Source organism: Chelonoidis abingdonii, chromosome 4 (assembly GCF_003597395.2).
Source record: "Chelonoidis abingdonii isolate Lonesome George chromosome 4, CheloAbing_2.0, whole genome shotgun sequence".
In the NCBI taxonomy this organism is placed as follows: domain Eukaryota; kingdom Metazoa; phylum Chordata; order Testudines; family Testudinidae; genus Chelonoidis; species Chelonoidis abingdonii.
In genome coordinates this window covers 102,842,366-102,854,981 of record NC_133772.1, presented here as the reverse complement: position 1 = coordinate 102,854,981, position 12,616 = coordinate 102,842,366, and the positions used below count along the sequence as shown (strand labels likewise).

Here is a 12,616-nt window from a genome sequence, read left to right as displayed (position 1 = left end):
GTATACAAATTCCCGCCCCTGACTTTAAACAATCCAGTTCTCTGATTGGTCCTCTGGTCAGGTGTTTGGTTACCCTTTCCAGGTAAAAGAAACTTAACCCTTACCTTACCTATCTACTTATGACAGTTACATTAATATTCAGAATGATTAGATTAGATTTGTCAGCAGCTTTTGAAACTATTGACTCGTCCATGGTGAGGGGGATGGATGAAATAGCTTGAGAGGGTTTGGTTCGTCTGAAAAAGATTCTAGTAGTAGTACTAGATCACTGCTCGTGTCCCATACCCCAAAAGGAACCTCACATCTGCAGTCTCTCTCTTGGGTGGTCCATTATACCACCTCTCCTGTCTGATTTGTATGTGAAGCCACAAAGAGCTTATAGCTTGTATTGTCATTAACATGCTGATACTCAGCTCCTCTGTGAGTAAAATTTTCAACAGTGCCTAAGTATATTAGGAGTCTCAATCTTATTGAAAATCAGTGAGATTTAAACTCCTAAAAGGGCATTTCTTCCTACTTCTGAAAAGGGGACTTAAGCTCTTTTTGAAAGTTTTATCCTGTCTCCTTTTCACTGAACCCAAATGCAATCATTTCATTACTCTCCAAGTGTCTGAAGACTAAGCTACAAACGTCACTGTTTACCCTTTGCCCATCTCATTTATGAATACTGCCCTCACAATATCCTGCACAAATGCGTGTGCTGTATAAGCCAGTGCATAGTGGATCTGCAAACCACATGCAAGTGAACAGGCTTCTGCAAGGGTATAGCCTATATCACAACGCACTCCAGCTTATCCCCTACATATTATGTCATTGTTTCCCAGCATATAAAAAGCTACAGTGTGTGTACTGTGACTAGATTAATATATCAGTAACTTACATCCCTGTCAACAATGTACGTGGTGTGACAACCATTATTAAACAAAAACAGTTAATATAACTGCTTTATTAGGGACCGGAGTATGAGGAGCAAGGGCTGACAGGATGAAGTGGACCAGTGGACTACAAGCAATAAGAGTACCTAACTGAAAGTTTTAGCCCACAAAAACTTGCACCCAAATACATTTGTTAGTCTCTAAGGTGCCACAAGGACTCCCCGTTGTTTTTGCTGATACAGACTAACAGCTACCACTATGAAAACTGAAAGACAGTTATTGTTCTGTTAGCAAGAGGTGTCTTATGTCTGTGAACGGCAATGCAAGAGGCTGTGTGTCACCAGGCCAATGATACATACAGTATGAAGGCACCAAACAGAAGCAGCCTCACCACACAGTTCCAGGGCACAGGGATAAACAGATATGGAAAGTGCTCATCCTCACAGTCCCACAGGGATAGATAAAGAGTAGTGGAAGAGAACAGTAGTTGCTAAATCCCCTCCTCCCCACCTCCAAAGAACATAAATTCAAGTTGTTGGTAATGATCTTTAAAGCCTTTAATAATCCTGGACCGGGATATCAGAGAGACCGTTTCGCTCCATACCTGCCTTGTGGCAATTAGGATCAGCTGGGAAGGACTTGCTGTTGGTCTGTGAGGCTGAAATAACCAAGACCAATGGCAGGACTCTCTGGGAGACCTAGTCTGCCTTTTTTATTACTGACTAAATAAAAGTAAGGTTATGGATATTTCTGAAAGCAACACGCCACTCATTCTCATTCTGTAAGTTGATATACAGTAACTCCTAACTTAACCTTGTAGTTATGTTCCTGAAAAATGCGACTAAGTGAAATGATGTTAAGCAAATCCAATTTCCCCATAAGAATGATGCAAATGGGGAAGGGGGGTTAGGTTCCAGGGAATTTTTTTTTTTGCCATACAATACAGTACTATAGTTGGGAGGTGCCCCTGCCTTACCTCACACAGGCACTGTTCACTGGCACTGACAATAAGGGAGGCAAGGAGGCTGAAGGTGCTGTAGGCTAGGAGAAGCACATTGCGCAGCAGCAGTGGCAGCTTCCCCTACTCTGCAAGCACCAGGGGTGAGGAGGCTCAACTCTTGGCCCATCCCCACCCTTAACCTGCCTCTTCTCCCCCCACTCTCCTTTACTCCGCATGCCACGTCCTCGCTCCTTCTCCCTTCCTCCCCTGCCTCCTGCCCGTAGCAATCAACTGGCCTGCAGCATTCAGGAGGCAGGAGGGAGAGGGGAGAAGTGAGGACTCCGCAGGCAGGCTCCGCCACCCCACCTCCTGTCTGAGGCAATCAGCTGGTTAGCAGCATTCGGGAGGAAGGGGGAGCAAGCCTGCGCACCGAGTCCTCATTCCTCCCCGCTGTTCCCTGAACCTGCAAGCCAACTGTTTGCTGCAGGCAGAAGGAGGGGGAGAAGGTGCTGATTCACGGAGTCTGCTGGCAGAGAGAGAGAGAGAGAGAGAGTGTGTGTGTGTGGCGCATAGGGACGCTGATGGGGGCTGCCAGCTGAGGACAAAGCAGGCAGTCAAATGACGTTATAGCGAAGCATTGCACCACTTTAAATGGAGCATATTCTGTAACTGAGCAGGGATATAAGATCGAAACAACGTTAAGCGAGAGGACGTTAAGTTGGGAGTTACTGTAGTAGATATTTTTGCAGTATACTGGATCTTCTTGGGTCTACAGATGAATGAAATGTTTGTCTTCTTTAATTACATGAAAAATTTTAGCTCAGGATCTGAGGGCTACATTCTGTCTATCCATAGTGTTTAATCTGATGGGGTTTTTGTTCTATTAATATGAGCTAACATTTATTTTCCTTAATATTTCTGAAGACTTCATAAAAGCAAGTTACTCTCAGGTATGAACCATGTCTTTGCATGTATCTGTATGTCTAGCTCAAGAATCCAAAGCCAAATGGGGCCTTTTAGTGTTACTGCAATAAATATATAAAAATAATGCAAAATAACTGTAGCACACTACCTGAATTGTCCAGCCCCAAGCGTATCACCTGTGAAAAGACTGTTTCTGGCATCTCTTAGGTTCTCTCGGAGTTTCTTATCCAGTTTCTAAAAAATGTAAAGCATCTTTTTACATACCGGTGAAGTAGCAATTCTCTCAACCAGTTTGTACAATGGACAAAGTTTAAGACAGATGAGCTTTTGCTGGTGTCAAGACAACAATTTTCCAAATTTTAGTTTTTCTAATACTCATGCTACTGCTTAAGTCACACCAACTTACTTTGGACACAGTTTCTCTTACTTGCCATATTGCTACCATGACAATTCTGGGCAAATTCCTGATTTTCCAGACAATCCAAGTCCATCTTTAGTGGAGTCTCTCTCTAAGCACATATTAGTTAGATTAAAAAAAAAGTGAAGAGAGTCATGCAGGTTTCAAAGTCAGGCACTTGAAAGATAGACAATGCTGGATTTATGGTTACTCATGCAAACTGAATTCTGCCTCTTTTGAGTCCAACTTGTACACTGAATGAGGCAAAAGTCTTGTGGAAAAAATGTGATTATGTAATTAAAGACTATCATAACGTATATGCACAAATGGAAGAATTAAGTTTGCACAGATAACTGTAAATATGGCATTTCCCAGCTTTCAAATGGCAGGAGTTCCCACTATAATCTGCTATTTTGTTTACATTGTTATTGTTTTGGCATTCTGCCAAAAGTTTTCCTAAGAACTGGAAGTAAGAGAAGAGAAATGATGATCTTAAAGTTTCTCTCTCAGCAACAGCTGAATGGAATTCACAGGACAAAGAAGAGGCACTTCTCTTGTCTGAGTGTTGTTTCCCCTTGCCAAATATCAAAGGTCTGCTGCTGTAAATAACGGAGGTGCAAGACCTTTTCTTTGATAAAATCACAAGAATATTTTATAATGGAAAATGTTAAGCAGCCTGAATATAAGAATCTACTATCACTCTCTGTAGGATATTGCAAACAAAACTAGTTCAATTTCCATTTAATTTTATATTCTATAAAAAAATCTCATCTCTAATCTGTCGTCATTAAAGAGGTAAAAAATTGCATCTGTAATCTTGTGAAACATTTCAGATGTGCTATCGACTAAGTAACTGAAAACAACAGTTTTGTTTTGTTTTAAAGTCTTTCTGGCAGTCTCTAAGATGGAGTCAGAAGTTCTATAACACTCCTTTTGTGGTTTTGGGAGATCTTTCCCTTTCTCCCTCCCTACTCCCATTGATTTTTTTGTTCGTTTTTAAAGGAGGAGACAGATACAAAGCAGCCAAGTAACCAGGTTCCCATTTGCAGACCTGAGGAAAAAGGTCTGTCCAAAGGAAGGGAGAGTCTAAAAGATACATTCATTTTCTCTATATGTTCAGGGTATGGGAAACCCAAAGAATTCAGCATAGGTCACTGCAGCTGCTTCATCACTCACTGTTATCAAACTAAGGAAGACTGAATCCTACAGGTCTGACAGCCTACCACAACAGTTCTCACTATGCCAGCATTTGCTGCATTGGCACATTTGGGTCGGTCACATTTTAAGGTTGAAGCTGCTATTATTTCCATTCACATGGGAAAGATTCCTATTGTCCTGTCTTAGCTGGATTTTGAAAGGCTGTTTTAGTCATTTATTCTCCATAGACTTTTCATAAGCCAAATGCAGATAAAATATTTTAGCTAAAGAATTTTAACATTATTTATAATAATGTGTCTAATTAGGTCATAAAAGCCATATTTAGATAAGGATAATTATAGCTGAAATTAAAGGTATATCAGCTTAAAGGAACAAATCTTTTCCATTGCTAAGCAATATTGCAGTAAGTGAAGGATGCTTTCTCTAAACATTTATCAACAAAGCAAACAACTACTGTACTCATTCTCCAATTACCTTTGCTTACTATTAGCTCATTCCCAATTTACATACATCAAAATACTTCACTCTATGATCACCGCACAAATTCTGATGGGATCTGGAGATCCAAACAAGCACATAAAAAACTATAACCATTAACTAAAAAGTATGACTACAGTTATTTAAATAAACATTTTACACAAGTCTAGCTACCATCTGACACTGCAGGCAGGAATATGTTCCTAGGCTGCTATGTCTAGTGGAAAAGGAGAAGATATGGAACTATTTGGGCTGGAGAGAAATGTGCTTCTCCACCCATTAGAGCCTGCTTTCAAAAGATTCTGTGTGTGTGTGACTAGTTACACAACTTCTACAATGAGGCTCTGTAGAAGCAATGTCAGGAACAAGAAACTGGACATTTTCTTTCAGTTTTCCTCTTTGATGTTAAATGTTCAGGGTTGTAAAAAATAAAAATAAAATGCTATTAGGAGATTTATTTGAAACACAATTTATTGTTTAAAACTCTTACCACTGCCACCATTTCTGCTGCAGTTCCTCTTGAGCATCTGATTATAGGAATAGCTCCTATTAAAAGATACATTACAATTTCCACATCATAAATAATTATACTGCAAAGCTGTGGTTTTTATTTTTTAAAGCAACTGATTTGGGGTGCCAAATTTTCAAAACACGCTGTCTAAACTGTATATAAAACATGGCTCTAGCAGTCATTATCCATGGGATCACAAAAAATGGTTTAAACAAAGTATTATAAAAACACAGTAAGAAGGATAAATATTTAAAATCATATTATAAATATATATTAGCAGTACATTGAGAGTTACAGAGATTGACAGTTAAAATATTAAAAAAAAAAACAGTTCTTACCTATCCTACATGTGGGTACTAAAAGTAGGGCTGTCAAGCGATCAAAAAAATTAATCGCGTGATTAATCGCACTGTTAAAGAATAACAGAATACCATTTATATAAATTTTTTGGATGTTTTATACATTTTCAAATATATTGATTTCAATTACTACACAGAATACAAAGTGTACAGTGTTCACTTTATATTATTTTTTATTACAAATATTTGCACAGTAAAAAAACAAAAGAAATGGTATTTTTCAATTTATCTAATACAAACAATGTAGTGCAATCTCTAACATAAAAGTTGAATTCACAAATGTAGACTTATGTACAAAAATATAACTGCACTCAAAAATAAAACATTGTATAACTTTAGAGCCTACAAGTCCACTCAGTCCTACTTCTTGTTCCACCAACTGCTCAGACAAACAAGTTTGTTTACATTTGCAGGAGATAATGCTGCCCGCTTCTCCTTTACAATGTCATCCGAAAGTGACAATAAGTGTTTGCATGGCACTGTTGTAGCCGGCAAGATATTGCAAGATATTTACGTGCCATATGTATTAAAGATTCATATGTCCCTTCATGCTTCAACCACCCTTCCAGAGGACATGCATCCATGCCGATGATGGGTTCTGCTCAACAGTGATCCAGAGGAGTGGAGACCGATGCATATTCATTTTCTTCATCTGAGTCAGATGCCACCAACAGAAGGCTGATTTTCTTTTTTGGTGGTTCAGTTCCGTAGTTTCTGCATCTGAGTGTTGCTCTTTTAAGACTTCTGAAAACACGCTCCACACCTCATCCCTCTCAAATTCTTAAACCTTGAGTCGAGTTCTGCAGCTATCTTTAGAAATCTCATATTGGTACCTTCTCTGAGTTTTGTCAAATCTGCAGTGAAAGTGTTCTTAAAACAAACAACATAGATTCATAGATTCATAGACTCTAGGACTGGGTCATCATCCGAGATTGCTATAACATGAAATATATGGCAGAATGTGGGTGAAACAGAGCAGGAGACATACAATTCTCCCCCAAGGAGAACTTGTTGTTTTAGTGATTGGCTGAACAAGGAGGAGGACTAAGTGGACTTGTAGGCTCGGAAGTTTTACATTGCACTCAGAAAACAAAACTTACATAACAAAATAAAATCTACATTTGTAAGTTGCGCTTTCATGATAAAGAGACTGCACTACAGTACTTGTATGAGGTGAATTAATACTATATCTTTATAATTTTAGTGTAAATATTTGTAATAAAATAATAGAAAGTGAGCATTAAACACTTTGTATTCTGTGTTGTAATTGAAATCAACATATTTGAAAATGTAGAAAAACATCCAAAAATATAATAAACTTCTATTGGTATTCTATTGTATAACAGTGCAATTAATTGCAATTAATTTTTTTGACTTAATCGTGTGAGTTAACTATGGTTAATCTACAGCCCTAATTAAAAGTTATGAAATTTTAAATTCTAATTTATATTATTTATGGTGTTTATTTACTTTTTCATTTCTCTCTGATTAGACAATCAAATAGATTAAATTTGCTTAGTTATTTTTGCTTTTGATAGTCAGAGTCCCTTCCATTACCACAATACTGCAAGATCTGGGTTGCAACTCACTGCAGGGGAATAATTTTATTAAAAAAAATTTTCCAGTGGAATTTCAGGCTTCACCTGGCATAAAGTGACGTTTTAAATACATGTAAGCTGAAATGCTGAGGATTCAAGGGGCTTCATAGATACACTTTACTTCTTGCCACAAAAACTAAGGCATTCAACAGGTTAAAAAAATCCTTTCTAATTTCTGAGCATCCTGGGGGGTGCTAAACTCTCCTCCCCAAGAAGTTACAATTTTAGGCAGTGAAAAGGGAAGTAAATCTGAAAGCTGTCAATTTAGCACTTCAGTGTTTATAATTTTTAGCATGTTAAATTTTACTCACTGACTTGCTATTAAAATGGACACGTACAACTTTCAATAATTTCTTTGACTGTTATCCAGCCATTAATGACAAACACTTGTCGCAGCCCTAAAGCCTGCGTGTTAACATGGCATCTGTTTGGCCAGTTGTCGGTCAAAAGGTCACATTGGTACCATGTGCAACACCATGGTGCGGTGTGCAACATTATAGTGTCATGTGCCTTTTCCCGCTCTTTTCCCTGGTGACCTAAGGATCAGACTAGTGCCGTGTGCAAAAATACCAGTGTGCCTGTTCTTGAACCATTCTGTCAAGATGGTGCTGTGGGCAGAAGCATAGAGCTGTGTGCAAAAGTAGTGTGCCGGGTGCAGCTCCCTTGACAGAGAGGGCACCAGCTCAGAACCTAGTTGGTGAAGGAGGTAGGGACCAATCAGACGCTGACATGAGTAAGAGAGCCCTCAAATAAAGCTATGTCTCATGCCAAAATCTGCAGGAGTATCCGCGGGCTAGCTGGAAGGCCTGATCACCCTTTCAGCCAGGGTCTCCTCCGGATTTAGCCAGCTCTGGTCACGTCAATTTGCTCTCTTTTTTGGATTATTTTCCCACCAATTCGTCATGCCCTTGGTGTCTGTACTGCTGGTCAGCTGCGCCTGGAGTGTGCTGTAAATACTCTGTTTGTTTAGCCTCTTTCCTTTTTTCCCCTCCCTTACTTGATACCAAGATGTGTATATAGTATATGAAAGTTAAATCGTTGTATTAATTGCTACTGTGGTTAATTGTTGTACTTTACAATATTCGGTTAATGTGCACACAGTTTACTTAGTTTTGTGTATCTGTTCTGGATTTTAGTAAGCAATTGATCATAGATCGTTTGGTTTTTTGTTGTTGAATGTAAATAGACTGTTTCAAGTTGTGTGTATATTCTTGTTCTGATAGTATTGTTAGTTGGTAAAAGTGTTCCTCCTCAGCCCAAGTTGCAGCTCATTCCCCATTAACAAACAACCACTTGGTTTTGAATTACAATCTTTCATGTTTTGATTTTCCTCACTCGAACCTGCACTGGTCTCAGACACTGATAATATCTTGTATGCTATTTAACAAAACTTCTGTTTATCAGCAAAAAACCCTGCCAATCTCTCAAAATCTCAGAATAAGAGAGATTTTATTTTATTAGTTGTCATCAAGACTGGTTGTTTGTCGTGGCAAAAAGTGACAGTAATTGTATCATATAAAAAGGAAACATCATGGAACAACATATTCTTTATTTTACAATATGAATTATTTAAAATATTTAACTAATATTTTCATAAAATTAAAAACACTCAATGGCCAAGCGAGTTATGGTGCTACTGACCATGAACTTTTATGAAAAATATTAAGGGTGGGAATTTCAAAATTGTTCAGCATTCACCCAGCTCTGTTTCTAATTAAGCAGTTTCCAGCACGAACCATTGAAGCATAGGCATTTTTACCGATGACTTAAACAGGAGCAGATTTATACCAACAATAAGCACTTTTGAAAAGCCCACCTTAAAAGTCAGTTTGTGTCACAGATGTCATGACTATGACAAACAGAGGTTTAGAAATAGTTTTAAAAAAATCTACAGTAGGCTAGGAATGCCTCTTCTATAACCTTCATAATCGCAAACACTGTGTAGGAAATGACTAAAATAATAAGGTAAAGGTTGTTGTGAATTATGAGATTGAGCTCAAAGAATATCCAGTTTCAGTGAAAAATATTAAACTAACACCTTGCACTTCCTTTCCTACAGCACCTTTCATCCAAGAATCTCAAAACAAAATTTTTCAGACACTAGACTCCGCCTATTCAACAGGGTTTTCAGAGCAACACACAAGTCAAGTGACTGGCCAAAGCTTTCATATCAAACAGAATCCAGGAGTCTTGCATTGACCCTACTTCCTCTCTCAGGCTGCACATGTGAAAGTTTAGAGACTGAAAATGCAGATTTCTTAAAAGGAACAGCGCACTGAGAAATATACTGGAACTTGTAAACTTACCAAGTGTAACAAAAAAGCAGAAGAGACTGTCAACCACAGTGTCCATAATGGCCTCCATTTCAGTGTCCGTTATATCTGGTCTGTTAATGGCTAAAACATTGTAAAATAAAGCAAAAAAAAAAAAAAAAATGGAGTTACAGTCTAAAGTAATCTCTACAATACACAAACACATTCAGTGAGGAAATCTCCTACAGAAGCTGAACAGTGACTCTTAGTCATCAATACTGAAGAAGTGACCAAGTAAGAAAGCTGTGATGAAGGCTTCACTTAATGCTTCCACTCCTGCTCTCAATTAATTTTTTAAAGACACGAATAATGGAAAAACAAAGAAATTCATTTTACTGGTTAGATCAAAATCAATGTTGTACAATCTTCCTCCTCTTCTCTTACATACATGTCAACTCTGACCAGACCCTATTACTACGCAGCTATGGGTGGAGACAACGAATCAAGACAATGTGTGTGGTGATTTTGGACTAACGCCCACTTGGAAACCAGTTTCCCAAGGTGGAAGACACTGTGCTATCTACAGAATACAAATTCTGTATCTGTACAAATATTACAATATATGTTATTTTACATAGTAAGAAAGTTCCAAACTCAATCGTCTGTAACATATATAATTACTACTCCATTAACGGTTTAAAAAACATCAATGACAATCTGCATGCCAATTTTCTGATCCGGGGTAATTCCGAAGTATTTTATAATATAGATAGGAAGATACACACACACAAACCTTCCCTATAGCTGCTCTACTGTAGGAGTAACACATTTTATCTTTAACTAATATTTCTGCTTCTAATATAAACAGTCTATTAGACAAGCCTGGCTACCAACTTCCGTTTATTTAGGACACTGTAGTAACAATCATCATTTGGCACAACAAACCTAAGATGGTTATATGTACATTTTCTTTTTCTTTTTCGGTGGGGCAGGAAAAGATTGTGAAGTTAGTTTACTCTATTTCAGGGGTTCCCAAACTTGGTTCACAGCTCGTTCAGGGAAAGCCTCTGGTGCGCCATGAGACGCTTTGTTTACCTGAGCATTCGCAGGTACGGCTGCCTGCAGCTCCCAGTGGCCACGATTCGCTGTTCCTGGCCAATGGGAGCTGCAGGAAGAGGTGGCCTTAAGTGGTGCTTATTTAAAGTTGCGCAATGCTCCCTTATAATGTTGTTTGGCAGTCACCTGCTTTGTCCACTGCTTGCAGGAACAGCAGCCTGTTGGAGCTACCTGGTGGGGGCTTGGAACCAGGGGGGATGGACAACCCCTTTATCAGCTCCCCTAAAGTTCCCTGCACGGCTGCTATCAATTGCCAGGCTATCAATTGCCAGGCAGTTCAGCTGTCCCTCCCTCTCCTGCCTTCTGCCCTGGAGCTGCTCTCTCCTCCCCCCGGTCCTTTACCCCATTTCCACAGAGCGGCAGGGGGGAAATGGAGGGGAGAAGAGGACACGACAGGGCTCAGCACAGAGGGAACTTGCTGGATTTAAGATCCTATTAACATGTATCTGAATAGTTTTGAATTCCACTTCTAGTTAATTCTTGTGAAGTCAGATTAACTGATCATAGAGCTCTCTTTTGGCCTTAAAACAGATAAAGATTTTTAGATTTATTTATCAGTTAAATTGGAAATCCTCAGTTACAGAACTCATTCAAGATCATTATTAGATATTGTTTTGATTTCAGAGTAAACTTAAAATTTTAGCTATTCAATGGTAACAAATGTTATACAAATGAAATTTTACCTACCACGATAAGAGATGAGCTCCTTATTTTGATTACACAATACAAACATATCATCTTCCAAAGTAATGAAATTGAGATACTGATCAAAGACCTACAAATTAAGGGACAAAAAAAGAATTAGATAGCTTAACGGAGTTTAGTTCCACCAATGGCTATTAGCCAAGATGGCCAGGGATGCAACTCAATGCTTGGAACTACACTAAATCTTTGACAAGCAAGGAGGGCAAGACAGAAGTGGATCACTCCAACTGCCCTGTTCTGTACACTCCTCTGAAATTCTGATACTGGCGATTATCGGAGACCAGATACTGTCGTAGATGGACCATTGGTCTGACCCAGAATGGCAGTTCTTATGACTAAGGCTGCAATTTAGTCATGGAATCCACGGAATCCATGACTTCCAAAGACCTCCATGATTTGAACCAGAGCCGGATGGGAGCTGCAGGATCCCCTGCCACTGCCCCCCCGCCGCTCCCAGCCACCCTGGGGGCTGGGGGTGTCCCAGAGCTCCTGGCTGCTGCTGGTGGCAGGGAGAACCCCCACAGCTGTGGGCCACCACAGCTCAAAGCCCCCAGCAGAGGGGGACCCTGTAGATCCAAGCCCCCACAGGTGGTGGGGGCCCTTGAAGCTCCCAGCCATGCACAGCTGCCCAGGCTCCCCATTTTGTTACAGATATTTTTAGTAAAAGTCAGGGACAGGTCACAGAAATATCCGTGAAAAAATCTTAGCCTTAATGACGACAATCATTACAAGATGCCAAGAATAAAGTGTGAAGCTGTCTTGTCTTAAACATACATTCATGACTTGTTACAGCTTTAATCTGAAACTGAACAATACCAGATTTCTATCTATAATAACTACAGCACAATTTATAAGGCCTGATATTCAAATAAAGAAACTGGATAAGATACACCGACAGCTGAAATATCTTAGAGGGTGCTGTTCAGAACTATTAAGAATAAACAAATATTAAATGTTTCTAGGGCACTAATCTACTAATAAAAACTATAAAAATTTGGCTTTTCCTTTTGTTGAGGTGCTCAGTACTAAATCTGGCTGCACTGAAAGATGTTCATCTTAGGCCATGTCTACACTACAGGATAATATCGAATTAGCTAAAATCAGTTTTATAAAACTGACATTATAAATTCAATTTCATGCGGACACACTAGGCACAGTAATTCGGCGTTGTGCGTCCATGGTCCGAGGCTAATGTCGATTTCTGAAGCGTTGCATTGTGGGTAGCTCTTCCGTAGCTATCCCATAGTTCCCGCAGTCTCTCCCGCCCCTTGGAATTCTGGGTTGAATCATTATTGTCACGGGTG

The 12,616-nt window shown here is 39.2% G+C and overlaps 1 protein-coding gene across 3 annotated transcripts in view; it reads right to left on the bottom strand.

Moving 5' to 3' along the window:
- Positions 1-12,616, bottom strand: part of SCFD1 (sec1 family domain containing 1) — a 152,399-nt gene that overhangs the window by 128,670 nt on the left and 11,113 nt on the right. For all 3 annotated transcript variants that reach the window (XM_075065500.1, XM_032796638.1, XM_075065501.1), the window contains exons 6-9: positions 11,295-11,382; positions 9,546-9,635; positions 5,262-5,317; positions 2,888-2,973 (exon numbers count right to left, since the gene is read on the bottom strand). In XM_075065500.1, the coding sequence (XP_074921601.1) occupies positions 2,888-2,973; positions 5,262-5,317; positions 9,546-9,635; positions 11,295-11,382 (320 nt within the window). The remainder of the gene's footprint in view (positions 1-2,887; positions 2,974-5,261; positions 5,318-9,545; positions 9,636-11,294; positions 11,383-12,616) is intronic.